The 20,614-nt window shown below is 38.6% G+C and overlaps 1 protein-coding gene across 5 annotated transcripts in view; it reads left to right on the top strand.

The window, feature by feature from the left end:
• LOC101570776 (ATP-binding cassette sub-family A member 9) overlaps positions 1-20,614 on the top strand; it is a 164,845-nt gene that overhangs the window by 84,370 nt on the left and 59,861 nt on the right. For 3 of the 5 annotated variants that reach the window (XM_023713888.1, XM_023713889.1, XM_004630052.2), the window contains exons 1-6: positions 8,361-8,548; positions 10,755-10,856; positions 13,149-13,356; positions 18,828-18,992; positions 19,557-19,660; positions 20,227-20,453. The exons of 1 other annotated variant lie outside the window; for it this stretch is intronic. In XM_023713888.1, the coding sequence (XP_023569656.1) occupies positions 10,761-10,856; positions 13,149-13,356; positions 18,828-18,992; positions 19,557-19,660; positions 20,227-20,453 (800 nt within the window). In that variant the 5' untranslated portion in view covers positions 8,361-8,548; positions 10,755-10,760. Of the gene's footprint in view, positions 1-8,360; positions 8,549-10,754; positions 10,857-13,148; positions 13,357-18,827; positions 18,993-19,556; positions 19,661-20,226; positions 20,454-20,614 lie in introns of those variants that run through there. One more of the 5 variants, XM_023713891.1, reaches the window with a different exon arrangement.

Genomic DNA, 20,614 nt, shown 5'->3' with positions numbered 1-20,614 from the left:
AGAAAGAAAGAAAGAAAGAAAGAAAGAAAGAAAGAAAGAAAGAAGAAAGAAAGAAAGAAAGAAAGAAAGAAAGAAAGAAAGAAAGAAGAAAGAAACACATTTCTAATTGCTTCTGTGTTCTAAGCTGCTGCGTCTTCATGGATCTGGAGTCTGGCACGAGTGTTCTAGCTTTCCATGAATTTGGCAGACTTTTGTCATTTGTTTTACCAGTTTGCCCCAGCTGAAATCTCCTACCTCCAATTCATGTGCTTTTATGTCTTGCCGCTTGTAGTCATGCAAGTGTGTCAAGTTTCAGCGACTCAGTTTGTTTGATAGCTACATTATTTTCTCTTGTTCAGATTATTATAGTGTACTAAATTGGGTAGAAGTGTTGCAGGCAGTCATACAGGGATAAGCCCTGGGAGGAGTTGGTGCAGACGGTAACAATACATCCTAAGTATGCACTGTGGCTGGAGGAGAATGTGTTCAAGACTAGCCTCAGGATAACAAGGGAAAGACTAGACACACACACACACACACACACACACACACACACACACACCCCTCCCAGGGCAATAAACTGCAAGGCTCCAGCCAGACCTGACCCTCCCAGCCCTTGATCTGCTCTCCAGCAGAAGCACCATGCTCTGCAGGGTGCTCTGGTCAGTGCTGAAGTTGTCATCAGCAAGCATGGCATGTTGTCAAAGAGCTAAAGTAAGACAAGGAATTTTGCAGGTCCCAGAACACCTGGGGATGCCTGGAGACATATAGAAATTTACACTGGACTTCAAGGATCCTGTGAACTAGGGTGCAACACAGCCAGAGATCTTTGACCATAGGTATTTGTTAAAATCTTCCCACCTAATGTCCCCCACCTTCTTCACATCTATATAAAAGGGACACACTTCTCTGTTCATGGAAGGTGGTCTTATTGCTCTCTGGCCTGCCTGCACATGGGCACAATAAATTCCATGTCACACTGCCCATACACAGATCTGGATGCCTTGCTGGTTCCCTGCCCCTTATATGTTGCATATGTTATTATTAAACAATATACTATGACCGATATTCTAGATAAGTGCAGTCACCTGGGGGTGGGGTGAGGACACATCTCTTTCAAAAAAGATCCTGGTTCTTTCCATGTGTGCTTGCTGTGTGACTCGGGTCCCCATCGGATCAATACTCCCTAAGGGACTATACCTGCAATCTTACTGATTGAAATGTTCCCCACCTTGTACCCACAGCATGATTTTGCTCTATGAAACTTCCTCTGGAAAGTGCCATGCATGGAAACCCATTTGCTGGGTCCCTTGCTGTCTCAATAAAATTTCCTACTCTTAACTTCAACTATTTCTTAGGATTTATTCTTTGATTTCGGGGGATACAACCTTGGCCGACAGGACATCTGGCAGGTTGGCAGTTACATTTGTTTCCCGTATATCATTTTGGAGGTCTTATATCAATTTTAAGCCTTTTTCTAGGCAAGACTTTCATGTTTAGTAGCAGTGATGCATTTCTTAATTATTAGTTTCCATCAATAATGAACAACTTTTAAAATATATTCTTCTGAGCCATCAGTTCAGGGACTAATTTTTCCTGTTGACTTAAGGGGCAACAACGCTATTTAGGAGATGTTAGAAGTCCCCAGCATTGAAATAGGATTGAAAAAATAAAAGCAAGGTGGAAAGGAAAGAGGGAAATCGAGAGTATAAAATTTCACTTTTAAGAAAAATGACAGCATCAAGACGCCAAAGTTGTTTGCCTTACAAGGAACTCACTCCAATTTAACTTTTTCCCCTAAAAGGACTTTTATTATCAGCCTGTAAAACGTAGGCGACTAACGTGTCCTTTTCACCTGTACATTGTGCTTCCTTCCTCCTCCGGAGCAGCAGTCCTGGTGGGCAGCATTTCCCAACTTCAAACCCTTGCAGACAGTTTGTGCTGTAAGAACACACCTCCTGGGTCGCACATCTTGAAAATGCACCCTTGAATCTGTCCAACTCTGGCTTCTGATATGTCACTTTTTTTTTTCTCTGAGCTCCCACAATCCACTCTATAAACCCCTTCTCATGTCTATGAAACACATCATAAAAATTCTTTTTCTGCAACACAATTCAGTGAACCTACAACTCTGTTTTACAAATACAGTGGGTGGATTCAGTTCCCTGTTTTCAGCCTGGAGGACGCTGTCACCCTACGCAGCGGCCATGTGCCTAAAGCACTCTTACGTTTCCCTGTTTCTAGGATCCCAGTACTACCTCCATTGCTTTGTGGTTCTGTTTTTAAAACTGGCTCTTGACTTGGAGAAAAACTTTACTTTGTGTTGTTATATTTAAACATTCATTTATGTTTCACTAGAACTTTATTTTTGTTACAGAGAACAAATCATTGCTTCTCTTTTTTAAGGCTGTGGTCTCATCTTGGGCCAAATCCAATTCCTCTTTATCTGCTTCCATCCTCAGAAGAGTTCTCCATCTGTTCTTTGATTTTTGCCTGAGTCCTCAGCATTTCTTTCTTTACTTCCCCTTTAAAATTTCATTTTAGCAGTCAAACAAGAAAACAAACCCCCATCACTTTGGAAACCACCCAAACCTTCATAAATAAGCTTCTAGAGAAAAAGAATAGATTCTTTCTTTCAAGCTCAAATATGCTAAACATTATCCTGTAAGAGACAGGAAGGGTAAAAGAAAGTTACTTAGAGATTGAGGCTGATTGTTTGAATAGCCAGAGTAACACAGTTTGAAGTTTGTTACTGTTGTAGTTTGGGGTTTGCAAGATGAAACAGTACAATACAGGTAATGTAATTATAAGATTATTTTATAATAGTCACCCAAGGAGTCATATACAAAAGAAGTCTAGGAAATCTGTCCACTGTGGACCAAAGAACCCAGCTGAGGGCCTGAGTGCCATGTTGATGTCCTACATGAGTCCAGCTCAAGACCTGGAGACCATAACAATGCCTCCGATGAGTCCACCTGGAGGCCACCAGCCTATGACAATGTCTCAAGCAGGCTTATTTTATGAATCTGCTCTGGGAAGGCCCAAAAGTCAGTGGTAGAGTCTAAGAAGCCTATTGCCAGCAGGATGAAGGAGCTGTCTAGGAGGCTGAGGGATCTGCAAAGCAGTCAGGAAGCAGTGAATCCTAGATCCGCCTAAAAGGACCACAACCATCCTCAGCAATAGCAAAGTCCTGACTCCTCTGAGGATGAGAACAGCTGTGTCCATATCAGGAAAGCCAGTGGACAAGCTTCTCCAGGAGACTGAAGAAGATCAGTGTGCCATCCTTCTCTGCAGACCCAGAAAGCCATACTCGAAGTGAGGGCCAGAGCTCGCACAAAATGAACTGTGGCCAATCTCAGCAACAGTAAGATCTGGAGCTCTTTTGACGATAACACCTTTCTTCAGGAAAGCTAGCATGGCAAAATCCTCCAAGAGAACCAACAGCAGCCCTAGAAAAACCAACAGTTGTAAAACCTCTCAACAATGTATTTCTCTTTGTCCAGTTCTCCTACCCTGTTGGAAGCCATTCTCAGGCGGGCCTCCCTCACCCAGCACCATGCTGGCTCAGTTCAGCTGTGCGGTAAAAGTAACCACCAGTGGCCAGTCTCCCACACTTACCATAGAAGGTCATCACTGGTAGATGGAAACACAGATTCAGAACTTTCTAGCCAAGAAGTAAAGAGGAACTTAAACAGAAGAACAGAAGAAGCATGACTAGTGCAGAGGTGGAGAAATGGAAAATGGCAGAGTTCAATTTGCAAAGCCACCTCCACCCAAGTTTCTTACTATACTGCCTAGGCTTGTCTCGAACTTGTGGGCTCAAGTGATCTTCCTGTCTTGTAGAATAGAAAAAGGAAAGATAGATTTAAACAAAAAAGAGAGGAGGAAAAAAATCAGAATTTTAAGATTTTATTTTGAAAAGCCTTACAGCGTCAGTAAATTGGCTTCTTTCCATTCATTAATACCCCACCTCTTTTACTCATTAATTGCCCCTCCTCAGTCCTCAAGGAAGCAGCAGTGTCGGTTGGTGGCCTATCTCCATGTCAATTGTCTGCACAGGAGTGACACTCAGACATGCCCTGCCAAATGGGTATTCTGACAGACAGTAGAAATCCTCACCCCAGCTCATGCATCTTGCCCTGGAAATGGAGTCAGGGAAGCTGCGACAGGTAAGGCTGGCTTGAGAACCTCCTCAGACTCTGTCCAGTAAGTCTCTGCCTGCCAAGTTGCTGGTGCTACAGTCCTGTGTCACAATATTTGGCCAAAATTTTTTGATTTAAATAAACTGTAAAATAAAATGACTGGGAATGACTTGCTCCTCTTCTGGCAACTCTATACTCTCTCCAGGGAAAGTAAAACAAGTGGAAAACTGACTAAAAGGAAAAACTAAATTATACTGTTTCAAGAAGTATCTTGTAGGCAGATAATACAGATTGGTCAAATTATACCTGAGAATTTTAGACACAAAAGTAGAGAACAGGAATATATCTTACATAGGATTTTTGCATGCAAAAAATGCATGAGACAGGACATATAGAATTTATTTGGGCCAGCCAGATAGCTCAGTGGATTAAAGCACTTGCTTAGGCAGATGCAGGGACCAAGGGTTCTATCCCCGGCCTGCCATGCCAGTCCTGCCCCTGGGGTGCACTGAAATAAGGGTTGAGACTGGATGTGGTGGCACATGCCTGTAATCGTAGTACTTGGCAGGCTGTAAACAAAAGGATCACTATGAGTCTGATCTGTATAATGAGATCCTGTAAACCCCGTACTATATACATTAAAAAAGAATTCATACATTAATTTCTTAGAGAACAAAGACAGATTTGTGGAGTACAACTGAAAAAACCTGCATGCAGGCAGTGCAGCTGGGATTTAGGAAGGACAGAAACCAAGACCAGAAAAGGCTCTAGAAACAACACAGGTATTGTGTCTTCTTTGTCTCTTTTTTGGCCGAGAACTGCTGCTCTGCTGGGAGGAGCAGCCAGCTGGGATCATAACCTGAGCATAGTGGGGCAGAGTTTAAGCAGGAAGAAACTATTTGTAAGGACAAAAAAGCAGAAGACAGAAATTTGCTCCCAAATGAAGGCCTGTATGTTCTGGAAAGATGGACTCCCCTCACCCTTTCTCCTTGGTTTCATTTGTCAGGACTAGTGACTCTCCACCATGTGGGTACCTGGAACTTGTCCCAACCTGATTGGCTGGCTGGCTGGCTGTAATTTTCATGTAGGTGCCTTTGCACATTCCTTTGGATGGGTTTTGTGGGATTCCCTCCTGCCCTTTTGTGATGAGTCAGTTGGTGGCAGGCAGGAAGGCAGTTTGGAGTTAGTGATTAAGTAAGGGGATGCATGTGTATCTAGTACAGTAAGATAGTGACCCTAGAGTGAGGGAAAGAGAGCTGATATAAGACATGACTCTCCCAGCACCCAACTTGCTTGCCAGCAGAGGAGTTGTTCTCAGCAGACATTCAGCTCAGCACTGAGGCAGTCATTGGAAAACACCAGATGCTGTACAACAGATAAGATAGGATGAGGAATCTTGCAGATTTGCAAACATCTGGAGACACCCAAAGATTTCCACCAGATGGCTCAGGGATTCTGCCCTCTGACATGTGAGACAGCCAGAGAACTTGGGTCCCAGATGTTTATTAGCATTTTCCTGCCTAATGTCCCTTGCTTTCTTTCAATCATTATAATAAAGGCCTGCTTCTCTTTGCTCCCTACAGACAGCCCTATCACCCTCTGTCTGCCTCATCTGGGTATTAAGCCCACACCTTGCTGCTTTCACAAAGCCTGTCATGTGCTCTCTGCGTTTTTCACATTCCTTACTCATAGGTATATGTATCTTTGTTTGCTAAGTAAGACCTAGTTGACGATTCTTTCTCTTATATCCTTTGCATTTTATTGGGTGGCAGTTATGCTTCTGTTTTTTGTTTGCATGGTTTACTTTGTTTGTTTCTTGCTTCTGGTTTTCTCTTGAACTCAGCTCATCAACTCTCCCTCCTGCTTGTTGTTTCATCCACTAAAGTTTGACTCCTTCTGGTCAGAATGAGGTAGAAAGCCTCATGAGACCCTTATTGTGTTCTTGTCCTACATTTTCTTGTAAATCAAGTTGTGTGGGTTTTTGCCACAGTGCTAAGAAGAGCTCCGCTCACCCCAGGGGAACAAATACTCTATATAAATAGCAAGTAAAGAGCCCAAGAAAAGCATGCCAGCCTGAATCAAAGTATGTCATAGAAACCTTATACATCTTCTGGCACTGGAGAGCACCACTGCAAATCAAGTGAAGGAAAAGGCCACAAAAATTGAAAAACATGTGTGCCCAAGTGAAGCTACTTGAATCAACAGAAACATACATGAATGAGAACTTGTGTAGCATTCATGATGTCAGTTCATTAACTCTGGAGATGTTCTAAGGCTTAATCTAGGTCCCACAAGTCATCAACTGAATTTGGGCAGGTTATATAGATTTGATGTCACAACAAACTAAAAGAGGTAGAGATTAATGGAGGCATTAGTAGAGGCAGTCAGAAAGAGACCAGGGCCCAGGTAGAATGGAGATGAGGCAAACACCCTGGGGCCAAGGGCTGAGCAGATAGAAACTAGACCCCCAGTGGAGCTGCGTTAGCTAAACCTCCATGCCTCCTCAGAGATAAACAGTACTCCAAAGCTCTACACCAGCACATTTGGTCCACTAAGCCTAAACAATTTAACAAACACATAGACAGATGACCAGAACATGCTGACCCTCTCTCCTACCCCTTCCGGAAGTGCCTTCGTCCTTCTCCATGCTACGGATGCTGTATGACCTATTAGGTCAACACTGGGCTAAGTAAGTGCAATCCTGTAGGTTGACTGCAGTTTGATCCAAGGTAACCTGCGATGTGATTTTACTGTATGAATACCCCTAGACAAAGCAGTTCAGTGACACCCACTTTGGGGCCTATCTGATCTCTCAGGGGCTCTCTCTCCTGTTCTTAGCCACCTTTGTCCTCGACTCCATTCTTCAGCAACCTGTGACATGAGCTTGCCATATCTACCAGGCTGGAAGTGCTACTTCTGTGTAACATCTAATGCCTCAAAATTTGTCATCTGTAAGGTGAAGTTGATTATAATTATGCTTACTCTAGTCTCTTACTAGTCCAGGTGAAATGTGTCTATATTTAAATGTAAGGCTGGGGATGTGACTCAGTGGCAGAGAGCTTGCCTAGCTTGCTAGAGGCCTTGGGTTCTATGCTTGGTGCCAGTCGATGGGGCTTTATGGCCCATGCCTATCATTTCAGTTACTTGGAATGTCAAGGTGAAAGGATCTCAAATTTGAGGCAGGTCTGGGCAACCTAGAGGTACCCTGTCTCAGAAGAAAAATAAAATGGTCTGACCAAGCAGCTCAGTGCTATAGGGCCCCTTGTTTGCATTCTTAGTACACAAACAAACAGACAACAATAAAATACCATTTAATTTTTGAAATTCTAGGGCCAGAGAAAGAGCTCAGCGGCACAAGCACCTTCCTGGCAAGTGCAAAGTCCTGAGTTCGATCCCTGGTTAAAAAAAAAAAGAATTCAAATAATTTTTGAAATTCTATAAAATTAATTTCATTGGCAAGCTGAATCTAAAGCTGATTGAGAAAAGCAAATAAACACATTGGACTAAAATACTGAAAAGAAGTTTGACAATGAGTGTGGTTCATTAGAGTGTCACAGTAATTACATAGTATGGTCTATGCCAAAGAAAAAGGCAACTATCAAAGGAAAAGCCCAGAATTCAGGAGAGGAAGTTCGCGAAGGCCAGAACTGAAACTTTAATAATTCTGGTGAGCTACAAGCCTCCATAATTACGTTCTCAGAGCACAAAATATTAGCATTATTATTGAATGTAATTACTCTGTACGTTCTACAGAGAGAACATATATACATAAGCAATCAGAAGTCTGTCTCGCTGTCTCCTGGGTGCCTGAGTGCAGACTGCTGCTACAGATTTTGCTTACTGAACGATTTTTGATCCTACATAATTAGCAAAGAGTAAAACCCAATAAATGTCGAAAGAATTGCAGGTAGGAAAAGTAGGTTTCACACGATTATCATGACCAGTGGGACACAGATCGAGGTCTGATCTAAAAATTATGAGCAGGTTTTGTTTTCCTTCCAATTATGGTTTCTTAATCTTTAATTGTGTGGGGTAGGGATCAGCCCTCCCATGAGAACCTAAAATGAAAAAAAAAAAAAAAATACAACTGAGGAAAGACCAGATTCTCCTTAGTTTAGTAGTTCCTAATGTTTGGCTGTGCGCGGCCAACCATCTGCAACCACAAACTCCCTGCTGCAGAGCTGGCAGGAAACAACGCAGAGCAAAACAGCGCAGGACTCACTCGTGTGACCACAGGGATTTTGGCAGCCCGTCTGGGGCGAGACCGTAAACCCTTTCTGAAATCAGTCCGAAACGAAACTATGCACAATAAACGTGAAATCCAAACCCTGATGTTGTAGTGACCCAAAAGGAATGTGAATTCTTCTTCAGGACAAAAAGACCCGTGGATGAACCGTTTCTAGATTTTTGCTTCAGCTTTCCCGAGAGTAAGTTAAACTCTAAATCATTTATTTTACATTTGGAAATATAAAGTAAGCCTAGAAGCAGAGATACCAAAACATGTGGGTGAAAAATCATGAAATGCAGTGAATTACTACTCATTTTTACTACTTTTCAAAGCATATGAGTATTTTATATTGTATAACTAAATAATCATTTGGAAAAATTTCCGCTTTTGCACCAGGGCCAGAGGATGTGTGGACAACTAGCATGTCTAATAGAATAGACTATTAAATACAGATTGAAAGGCATGTGGTTTTAGGCTACCTCTTTGCAAATAAGAAATAGCTCTAAAGTTAGATGTACTTATTCTGTATTGTCTGGTTTTGCTGTTAGAGGAATTATCAGCATTAGAGGATACAAGATTTTCTGAGTTTCAAACTGTTTTAACTGGCAGGAATATTTTCATTAAGAAAACTTGGATACTTTCATTAACTGTGTAATACTTTGCTGATCACAGTAAAAAAAAAAATGAGAATTGCTGTCTAATTTGTTGTGTAATGCCTGTATTCCCTGAATGTAAGGTATTCTGACTGGGAAATGACTGGCTTTTGTAACTAATTTATTAATTTTAAGTTACATGATTTTTCCTATTCAGTAAGCTAACTAGATGTTTGTGCTACCGAGGTAAGTATTATTTTTCTCCCTGATAAATCAGCAGTGGAAAAGATCACTCTAAGCTAAAGCAACCACATTAAGATCATGTAATTTTTCCTTTTATATTTTAGAGCACATGTGAGTTTATTGAAAGAAAGGAGAGTACCCACTTGGGCCACATCTTATGCAGATGCCAAGACTCGTCACGGTATTGACTTCTCAAAGGCAATGTGTGGTTTGGTTTTCCTGGTGGTTTTTCAGTTATGGGGGCCTTTTTTTTTTTTTTTTTTTTGGAACCGGGGATTGAACTCAGATCCTTGCGTTTGCCAGTCAAGCGCTTATCCTACTGAGCCATCTCCACGGCCCCAAATGGCAGAAATGTTTTTTTGTTTTTTTTTTTTTTTTTTTTTTTTTTTTTTTTTGCTCCGAATGCCTTCAAGGCATGACTGGCTGGTTTGAGTTGTGGGGATCGAACCACAGCAACCTGAGCCTGATGGCTTTGTTGAAGCAGCCACTTAAAGAACTGAGCTACGGGGCAGGCACGGGGGCCTTTCAATGGTGTCATTTCAGGGAGCTCACCCATGGAGCTAGCGACCACAGCTATGATGAATAGTATAAATTCTTTGTAATGGTCATAATATTATCTATCTGCTTGCCTTTGGATTTGGATGGTATCACATTTATGCATATTTTTCTTCATTTTTTTTTCAGACCTCAATTATAAAAGGTAAATGAAGGATGCAGTGAATCACGCTCCTGAGGGTGTGACCCACGATGAGCCCATCTTGTTTTGATGATTGATTTCCTCTCATCTCTAGCTCCTGTTTCACACCTGGCCTCCAATCCTATTTCCCACGGGGATAGGTGACCTTTTCTTTTTGGTGTTTGGTGGTCATCCCTTAGTTCCTGGACATTTTTTGGAAAATGTACATTCCATAGAGCACAAATTTATATAAGCGATGTAACTGAAACTTTTCTTGTTTTAAATTAGCATTATGTTTTTCATATTGCTTTATGTGACTAGGTAGAGAACAACAACCTTTGTTGTAGTTCTTACATAGTACTGTTTGGACAGTGTGCTTTACAATTTGCTTTACTACACCATGCACTAATTATCTGCATTATGAAAAACATCCATGCTCATCCTAGTGAGCCCATAGAAGAATTTTCTTGGGATATGTATCTAGGAGCAGCACTAATTAATGATAAGATACTGTTCACTAATAACATAAATGTAATAAATCACTTAAATGACTAAGTCTATACTTCCATCAGTGGTGTATAACATTCTTTTATCCCCATTAGACAATTTAATTGCCTGGGAACAACAGCTCTCGATGCCAGTAAACTCTCCAAATTCTGTCAGTACTATGAGAAAGAAATGCTTCTCAGTTGTTCCAAGTTTTACTTCTCTTAATCCTGAGTTGGAACAGTTCTTTCTTCTGTCTTATTTTTTAGAAAGTCTTTGAGCATTCTTCTCTAAGCATGCAATTGGAAACAGCTGTTAAAATGTTTCTTTTTGATTACATTGCACAATGCTTTCTATTTAAGACATTCATATTTACTTCCTTACTTCCCCATTTTAAAAATAAACAGGTCAAAATGAACAGGAGGCATATAAGCGTGAGTCAACAAGTGTGGACTCTCCTCTGCAAGAACTGCCTTAAAAAGTGGAGAACGAAAAGGGAGACCTTGTTGGTATGGTTCAGAGTCTGCGTTCTCGTTATTAGAGGGGGAAAGTATTTTCTCAGCAACACAAACACTTTACCTTCTTCACTTAGTGTTTTCTGTGCATTCTAATCCTAATTAGCAGGCTAGATTTTTCTCCAAATTCTGGACTCTGCTATTTTTTTGTTTTGTTTTGAATTGAGTTTAAGTATGTACTTGCTATGTCTTGCTAGGGATACTTTTAAAAGCAGTCCTATTCAGAGACTCCCTAAAGCATGAAGCTGTGTTTCTGTACCACAAAGAATTCTTCACATCTGAGTTCACATGAATTGTTTTTCATTTTATGGAAAAGGAATTAAAATTTCATCTCAAAATAATAGGAGAATAGCAAGAGTTAATACGCTGAGTATTGTTATCTTTAAAGTAGTTACTCAGAGTACAAGATAACTGCATGCATTCTTCAAATGATATTAGCATAAACCTTTTTTCAGTGAATTGAGAGGAACTAGTAGAATAACTTTTATATTTTGGTTGCTTTTCCTTTTCCCTTCCTTCCTTTCCCCTTTCTCCATTCTAGGTCCTTTTTCCTTTTAAACAATATTTTTCCTATTTCATAATGTCCGGTGTAGAGTTTAGAGCTTATTTGCTTTTTTCAGGTTCTTGCACCAGGGAGACAATATGATGTTTGCACACGTGACTTTGATCTATTTCACTTATGAGTATTGTTTCTAGTTGCATCCTCATCTTAATTTAATGAAGACATTTACACAGCACGTTAAGGCTAAAGCCAAAGAAAGAGAATTTAGTCCTGATTTAATTCAGAATTGACTCGAATTTTAAATACAAAAGGATGTTCTTACCATAAAGAAGTAAAAAAGTGATAGGTGATGAACCTGGTAGTTATCCTGTTATCCAATATACGCATGAATCAAAATATCACAATGCACTCAGTAAATACATATAAATATGATGTGTCAATCAACAAAGATACAAAAGACAAATTATAGTGGTTTGAAACAATTGAACTATGGATACAGACAATGTGGCAATTTCAGTAATGCGAAAATGTTGGTTTGCAAAATATAGTGAGCATTTAAAGAAACAGGAAAGCAAAACACCACTTTGACCTTTTACTTGCATTAAAGCGTACTTGCTTGTATTGTAACAATAATTAGATGTGCTTTGTATAGAAAATCCAATAAATGTAGAAAAACGTCATAAGTTGAAAGCACTAATAAGTTTGATAATTGAGGAGTTGGTCATAGTTGAGTTGGTCTTTTAAATGCTGTGTGTGTGTGTGTGTGTGTGTGCGCGCGTGTGTGCATGTGTGCATGTATATTCATTCAACAAGTATGCACAGGGCTGGGGAGATAGCTCAGCAGTCTAAGCACCTGCCTGGCAAGTGCAAGGACCTGGGTTTGATCCCTGGTACAGCATGCAGTGTCAGCCCAAAACCAGGTGTGGTAGTGCATGACTGCAATCTCAGCACTGAGGAGGCTGAGACAGGAGGATTACTATGAGTTTGAACTGTGCAGTGAGACCATTAATCAAATAAATAAATTAATAAAAAGTATGCACTGAATACTTAGATTGTTAGCAAATAGAGTGTACAAAAATATTCTCAGCATGGAGCAAGGATTATATAAATACAGATATAAAAGTGGGGTCAAACTATATAGGTGGCTTGTATCCAAACCTCTAAGTCCCTTTAAGTAAGTATTATCTCCTTTTGTCTATGTAGATACAGACATAGACCAACAAATACAGATAAAATTGCATGGAATGAATATGCTATATACCTCTTTGCAAAGCCCTGTGATTCGAATTATAACTGAAATAATAACATGTTTTTTTTATGACTTCAGACCCAATTCCAAATGTGGTCACAATGACAACTGAAAACTCATTTTTTATAAACAATAATATAAGTCTGTCTTCTTCTATGTGCAGACATCAGCAGATATAACTATGACCTCGCTCCTGCTGATGGATGCTCCTTCTCTGTTTTATGCTATCTACTTTCCAGAATGACCTTAAACTTTCAGCCACTCACGAAAGAACCCAGCTTTGCCTTGAAGAATGATAAATATAAGATTCTCAAGCAGAGCTGATGTTGATGTCACATCTACCTTGGATAGTGTGCCTATTCCAAAATGCGTAGATTACAGTACAAAAGTAAATCCATCCATTAAAAAAAATAGGAGAAAAAATAAAATGGGGCGGTAAACCTCCTAACTGAATTAAGTGGTTTCAATTGTATGTGGTAGAAGACCTACTGATTTATTTCATCTCTCTCTCTCTCTCTCTCTCATTGCTGTGTAGGAATGGTTTTTCTCATTTCTTCTACTCCTGTTTGCATTCCTCTTTTCTTTCAATTTACATCAAGTCCATGACTTTTCTCAAATGCCAGCGATGGATCTGGGACGTGTAGATCATTTTAATGATTCTAATTATATCATTGCATTCACGCCTGAATCCAAAAATACTCAAGAGATAATGAACAAGGTAGCTTCGGCCCCATTTATGAAAGGTATGTTTCTGGGAGTTCATCATGGTTTTCTTCTTTGGAAAATATACAAATTCATTATGGCCTTTCCTTGTAAATTGTGTTAAAATTTGATGTTTGCAGAGTTGATTAACAGCACTAATGTATGTTCCTTTTCAGTATCAGGAGGGTTTTCTTACTCCATTGATTAGTGTCTTATTTAAACAATTCTATGTTAAAGGATTAATATTCTTTATAGGACATTTAAAAATATATTTGGTACAGGGTCTACAAGGTCTCACCAAGTAGATTGGGCTTATAGTGATCCTCATGTTTTCAGCATCCCAAGTGCTGGGATTACAGGCATGTGCCACCATGCCCAGTCTCAATAGCCATCTCAGTGCATCCCAGGGGCAGGGTGGGCATGGCACGCTGAGTACTGAACCCTGGCCACTATGTTCTGCCTAAGCAGGTGCTTTAGTCTGCTGAGCTATCTGGCTGGCCCTTGTAGTACATACTGAGATGAGGTCAGCTCAAGAATAATCTATGTTTTGAGAAGATTCTGGAAAGATTGAATGGAAGGGATACATGGTTTTTATGATACATGGTTTTCTTAATCTCATCAAATGCACACAATTCTAAATAGAAACCGAGCAGCAATGCCAAATATTCTTGGACGATCTTTACAATAAAACAAGATACAAAGTGTTTCCTTGTATCCCTACACATAAATGATTGAAGAGGAGGCACTGTTAACCACAAGAGTGTGGTAGTGTTTCTCTCCAGGGTGGTAGGAGAGCAAGGGAAGCAATGGAGTACTTGAAGGGCTCAAGGAGAACCCTTAGGAGCTAGCAAGCACCCAGTGGCAGGCAGACCCAGCCAGTTCCAGCACAGTAACTGAAGCCATTGTTAATAATCACGCTGGGAGTATGGGTCTAGATTGCTATTGGACTATATGCTTGGAATAGAATAGACCAAATAGGAAATTATAGAACCATCTTATTTTTTTGGTGCTACTTGAAGATTGAGGGCCTCAATCTGAGGAAAGGAGATGCAAGCCTAGAGTGATGGTACAGACCTACAAAATCCAAAGAGATACAAAGGTTCAAGATGCAGTCCCAGTACTGGGAAAAAAAGAGAAGTAGAGGTTCAGTACATGAACCTTAAACAATGAAGAGTCTTGTAATTCCAGATAGTTGAGGAAGCCATCAAGGACTTATTGATTATGCCAAACAGATTCAAGAGCTAAAGTGTCTAAACTTGAGATTGAATAAATAAAATAATTGTAGTTCAAAACTTGCCAAATAGAAATTTAACTGCTTTCACAATGAGATTAGGGAAAGGTGAAAGATTTATATGATACTAAGAGAAACCAGAGTATTCAGAATGAGATTAAAAGGAAAATCTAATTTCTTTTTAAACTTTTTTAAAGAGAAAAAAAAACAAAATTTGAAAACAAAATAATAAAAGGATAAAAATAATGAACATGTTGCATGTTGTTATCTCCAAACCAGTTGTTCAAAGTACAAGACACACACAGGCATTCAGTCATCCAAATCCAAATAATATTGGCATAAGACTTTTTTTTCTTTTTTTTTTCCCTTTGCTGGCACCAGGGATTGAACTCAGGACCTTGAGCTTGCCAGATAAGCACTTATTCCACAAGACTTTCTTTTCAATATCTAAGAGAAATTAGTAATATAACTCTCTTAACTATCAAACATACTTTTTCCCTTTGTTTGCTTTTTCCTTTCTCCTTTCCTTCAATCCCAGTTTCTCTTTCCATTGAACAGTTTCTTCCAATTTTATAATATCTATTGTACACTTTGGATCTTATTTGCTTTTAGCTTCTCACACTAGGGAGACAATATGATGTTTGCGCACATGCGTTTGGTCTATTTCACTTATTGGTATGGTCTCAAGGTGCATCCACTAACCTCTAAAAGTCTCCAGTTTATCATTCTTCATAGCTGAGCAGCACTCCATTGTGTAAAAAGACCACATCTTTATTATCCATTCCTCAGCTGATGGGCATTGGGGTTATTTCCAAGATTTAACTATGATAAATTGTGCTGCTATACACAGGGGTGTACATAGATTGCTGCGGTATGATGTTTTTAATCCCTCTGGAAAGATACTCAGAAGAACTCCTGGGTCAAATGGGACCTCCAATCCTGCTGTTCTGAGGAATCTCCGCACTGATTTCCATAGTGTTTGTACCTGTCTACACTTCCACTAACAGTGGAGAAGGGTTCTTTCTTCCCCAAAATTCCTTCATCTTGTGTTACTGGTTGACTTTTTTTATGACAGCCATTCATTTAGGGGTGAGATGAAATCTTAATGTTGTTCTTAATTTGCACCTCCAAAATGACCAGTGATGTCTTTTCATGTATTTATTTGATGTTTGTATTTCTTCACTGAGAAATGTGAATTCATCTCAGATGATTTTTTATGGAGTTTGGTCCTTAAATTTGGCAGGTGTGAATTTTTTTTTAAGTTATTTGCTCTCAATAGTAACCCTTAGTCTGAGGAATAGCTGGAAAATATTTTTTCCTACACTGTGGGTTGTCTTTACATTCTGTTGGTGGTTTCTTTTGCTGTCTAAAAGGTTTTTAATAGAAATGAACCCAGTTATTGATTCTTTATGATAGTTCCTGTGCAATTAGGGTTTTCTTTGTAAAGTCTTGCAGACACAAATGTCAAGAGTTTCACCTACTCTGTCTTCCAGCAGATTTAATGTTTCCACTTTGATATTTAGATCTTTGATCCATTTTGACTTTAATTTAGTGTATAATGAAAGATATAGGTCCAATTTCAATCTACAGCATGTTTAGAGCCATGTTTTCAGCACCACTTATTAAAGAGGCTACCTTTCTTTCAGTGAATGTGTCTGGCAGTTTTGTCAAAGATAAGGTGGCTGAGTACGTCTGGAATTGCTTCTGAATCTTCTAATCTGTTCCATTGATTTTCAGATCTGTTTTTATGCCAGCACTACCCTGCTTTTATTACAGTAGCTTTATAGTATAATTCCAAGTCAGAGATTGTGTTACTTCTCCCTTGCCTGTCTTGCCCAGAAGTGCCTTTAATATTCTAGTTCTAGTTACAAATGAATCTTAGGATTTTTTCTCTAATTACGTGAGATATGCTGCTGGAATTTTGATTGGAGTTGCACTAAATGTATGTAACAATTATTGTTTAGATGTATGACCATTTTTACTATATTGCTTCTTTATATACCATAACAAAGAATATCTTTCCATTTTCTTATATTTGCTTCAGTCTCCTTTTCCAAAATACTGCAATTTTCAATAGAGAGTTCTTTTATAGCCTGCTTGCTTGCTTGCTTGCTGAATGCTATTGTGAAAGGTATTGTTTTCCTACTTTCTCTCTCAGTGAGTTTTTCATCCATGTACTGGAAGGCTACTGATTCTTGAGTGTTGACTTTGTACCCAGCTACCGAATTTGCTTATTAAATCTAGCGGTTTATTAGTGCAGTTTTTGGATCTTCTATGTAGAGAATTATGCTAACTTCAAAGAATTAAAATTCAACTTATTTCTTTCCTACAATCATTCCCTTTATTTTTTTCTCTTCTCTATTTGCTCTGACTACAGTTTCCAAGACTATGTGAATAAGAGTGGAGACAGTGGACATTATTTCTCATTCCTGATGTTAGACTGAAAACTAAAGTTTTTGTTCATTTTGTATGATGTTGGGTGTTGGTTTATCATAGATGGTTTTTATCACATTGAGATAAAGACCATCTATTCCAATTTTCTATAGGATTTTTAATCATGAATGGGTGCTGAACTTTGTCAAAAGCTTTCTCTTCTTTTATTGAGATGATCATATAATCTTTGTCCTTGACTCTGTTAATATGGTATATTATATTTCTTATTTATTTACATATGCTAGACTATCCCTGCATCCCTGTGATGAGTCCCACTTGGTCATGGTATATAATCATCTTGATTATTTGCTACATTATGTTTGCCACTATCTTATTGAGGATTTTTTTGTCTGTTTATTATGGAAATTGGTCTGTAGTTCTTTCTTAGTTGGGTCTTTTTGTGGTTTTGATATCAGGCTAATTCTTGCTTCTGGGAATGAATTGCAAGTGTTGCTTCCCTTTCAGTTTCGTTAAAGAGTCTGTGAAGTAGTGGTGTTAGATCTTCTTCAATTTTCTTGTAGAATTCAGCAGTGAATCTATCAGGACTGGGCTTTCATTTGTCGACAGGTTTTTAATTATGTATTTGAGTACATTGATTGGTATGGTTTACTTAGGACTTTTCTATCGTCTTGATTCAGCTTTGAGAATTCACATGTATCTAGAAATCTGTTCATTTCATTTGCATTTCCATTTTATTAGAATACAAATTTACGAAGTAGATGCAGATGATCTTCTGGCTGCAGAGTCCCTTGTAATCCCACCCTTTTAGTTCCTAATTGCCTGGATTTGAATCTTTTCTTAAAGGGAAAGTGTAATTTCTTCTTTACATTGGAGGATAGTAGCAAATGAATCCTTATAGCGAAAACTTTTTACTAATGGGGTAAATAACAGCATGTATCCTCTCTGAACTATACTATTCCATAACCATACATTCGATGAAAAAGTGTTACTTTATAATTGCCTTTTTACTAGCAAATGAAAAAGAAATGAGGAATATGGCATCACCATTTTGAAGCTTTCACTAAGAGAGGATCTAGGCACTGAGTATTAACAGTTGCTAATAGCTCAAAAGAGAAGCAACCAGATATTATGGGCTCCTGATAACTGATCACCACAACCCAACCACAAGGAGCAAACCTGGCTCTGATTAAGTCTTTGCAGGATTATGGGAAATACAGACCACAAGAGAAGATGTTGCTCAGCATCTGGAATATGCACTAAACAAATTCCAGACCGTGAAATTATGTTCATTAAATGGCCTGAGTTTCATTAGCAACAGCCTTTCTTCTTTCTTTCTTTCTTTCTTTCTTTCTTTCTTTCTTTCTTTCTTTCTTTCTTTCTTTCTTTCTTGTTTTGTTGAACTGGGGATTGAACTCAGGGCCAAGCAAGGACTTATTCTACTGAGCTATCTCTCTAGCCCAACAGCAGCCTTTTATATTACATATCTTAGAATAAACAGTTTCTCAATAAAATTTGACATTTTTAACAATTTGATGACATCTTTAAAAGTCTGCCCACCTTGGTATCACAGTCAAATGAAGACTGTTTTGCTGTTAGGTAGGTAGGAATTTAGATGGATGCATTGAATTGCTACTATTTCCAATGCATTATACTTTAATTATTGGAAAGGCAATATTTTGAATAAGAATATTGTGCTGAAAGTAAGGATATGTGCCACATAACACTTCTGACTTACTCTATAACAGTAGAAATTGTCTGCTTCACCTTTGAGTCTCTTAGACTCAGTACTGCATTTGAGGAAGAAATACCTCTAAAAAATGAACTTGGTGTGCTGTCTTTGGGTGACACAGCAATCTTACTGAAGCATTTTCTTTCTTCCCATGACAGGAAGAACAATTATGGGTTGGCCTGATGAAAACAGTATGATGGAATTGGATTTCAATGATTCAATAGATGCAGTGAGAATTATCTTTAATGATATGTTCTCCTATCATCTGAAATTTTCCTGGGGCCTTAGAATCCCTAATATCAAGGAACACAAAGACCATTCAGGTAAGCTTCCTAATAGGAAATACTCTTTTTCTTCTGCTCTTACAGTATTAATTACAAGGGTGTGTGTGTGATAGCAGAAATGAAATGAGTTATGCTAACCCATGATATGTTTTCTGAGCATAAAAGAAATCCATCCTTATTCTGTAAAACCTATATTGCTAAATATATTTTTATTAAGAATTTTTATTTTCTATTACTTCCATCTTACTCCTAAATAAAACCCTAATAAAAGTCTCCTTTTTAGTAGTTGACGATATTTTTAAGAGTTCAGTGGGTTTTCTTTAGGGGTGTACAAGACACAAAGATCTCAGTAAAAACATTCTGAGATGAAAGGAATTATGAAATTGAGTGAATAGTCAGTGTTAGTTGGTTTATAAATAGTAACAAAGAACTTCTTGTATATTCTTTCTTGGTTGTACTCTACAAATGTCAGTGGAGAAGTCTTTCAATACACTGCATTTTTATGGCTTTTGAATACATTTGGGAACATTGGAAAGTTTGACTTTTAAAATAACCAGTATCCTCCCATACTATAATAAAGGAAGATTTCTGCTTTTTTTGTAGCTCATTGTCAAGTAGTGGATGGAAAACTCACCTGTGAAAATTCAGTGTTTTGGGAGAAAGGTTTCGTAGCTTTGCAAGCTGCCATTAATGCTGCTATCATAGAAGTGAGTATTAAGTTAAGGAAAACTAATTGCACTATAAATTAAAGTTTGACAGGCAGAGAAATGGTACAATTTATTCACCTCATAAAGCAGGCATAATATAGCAAACAATTTTTATATTCAAACCATTGTGCAAAGCATTGAGGGTCAGAAAATAAGCTCAGGGTCCACCCTTTTAGCCACAGATCCTGGTGGTGAGGGAGGTGGAAACATGATAGGTAGCTATAGTAAGGGCTTGGCAATAGGATTTTACATGGTGTTCTAGGCCAACAGTGAAGCAAAAGATATTCATATAAGAAATATCAGTGAAGATTTGCTATTTGAGTGTCATTTTTCAGCCAGTCTCAAGGCATAAGTTGAATTTCTTCTCATGGAATATAAGCAAAGACACTCTAGGGAGTCAAAATTAAATCTTAAGAGTTCTACAGAGAAAAATGGGGCTGAGCTACAAAGAATGTATTGGTCTATCTATTTGTGCATGATATGTTTGTGATTCCTTAAAATCAGTAAAAGAGCTTGAAGTCGCCTTAACAGGATTATGATCATTTCCCATTAATATCTTTCTTCAGGTCGCAGTGAATCACTCCGTGATGGAAACGCTGATGTCCATTACTGGCGTAAATATGAAGATACTTCCATTTATTGCTCAAGGAGGAACGACAACAGATTTTTTCATTTTCTTCTGCATTATTTCTTTTTCTGCATTTATATATTATTTATCAGTCAATGTCTCCAACGAAAGACAATACATGAAGTCACTGATGACAGTGATGGGCCTTCGAGAGTCAGCATTCTGGTAAAGCTTATGCCTGCAACCCGTCCTTCAGCATAAACAGAAGGAGTCTGCTGAAGGGTCTCCCCAGAGCTATAAAATACCTTATTTATACTCGATGCTTTCATGTGGTAGTGTGTTAGAGATGAATGAGATGGTCCTACTCACTTGTTAAGTGAACCCTT

Source organism: Octodon degus, unplaced genomic scaffold (assembly GCF_000260255.1).
Source record: "Octodon degus isolate 3935 unplaced genomic scaffold, OctDeg1.0 scaffold00033, whole genome shotgun sequence".
Taxonomy (NCBI): Eukaryota; Metazoa; Chordata; class Mammalia; order Rodentia; family Octodontidae; genus Octodon; species Octodon degus.
Note: the sequence above shows the minus strand (reverse complement) of the source record. Positions and strands in the feature narration are given on the sequence as shown.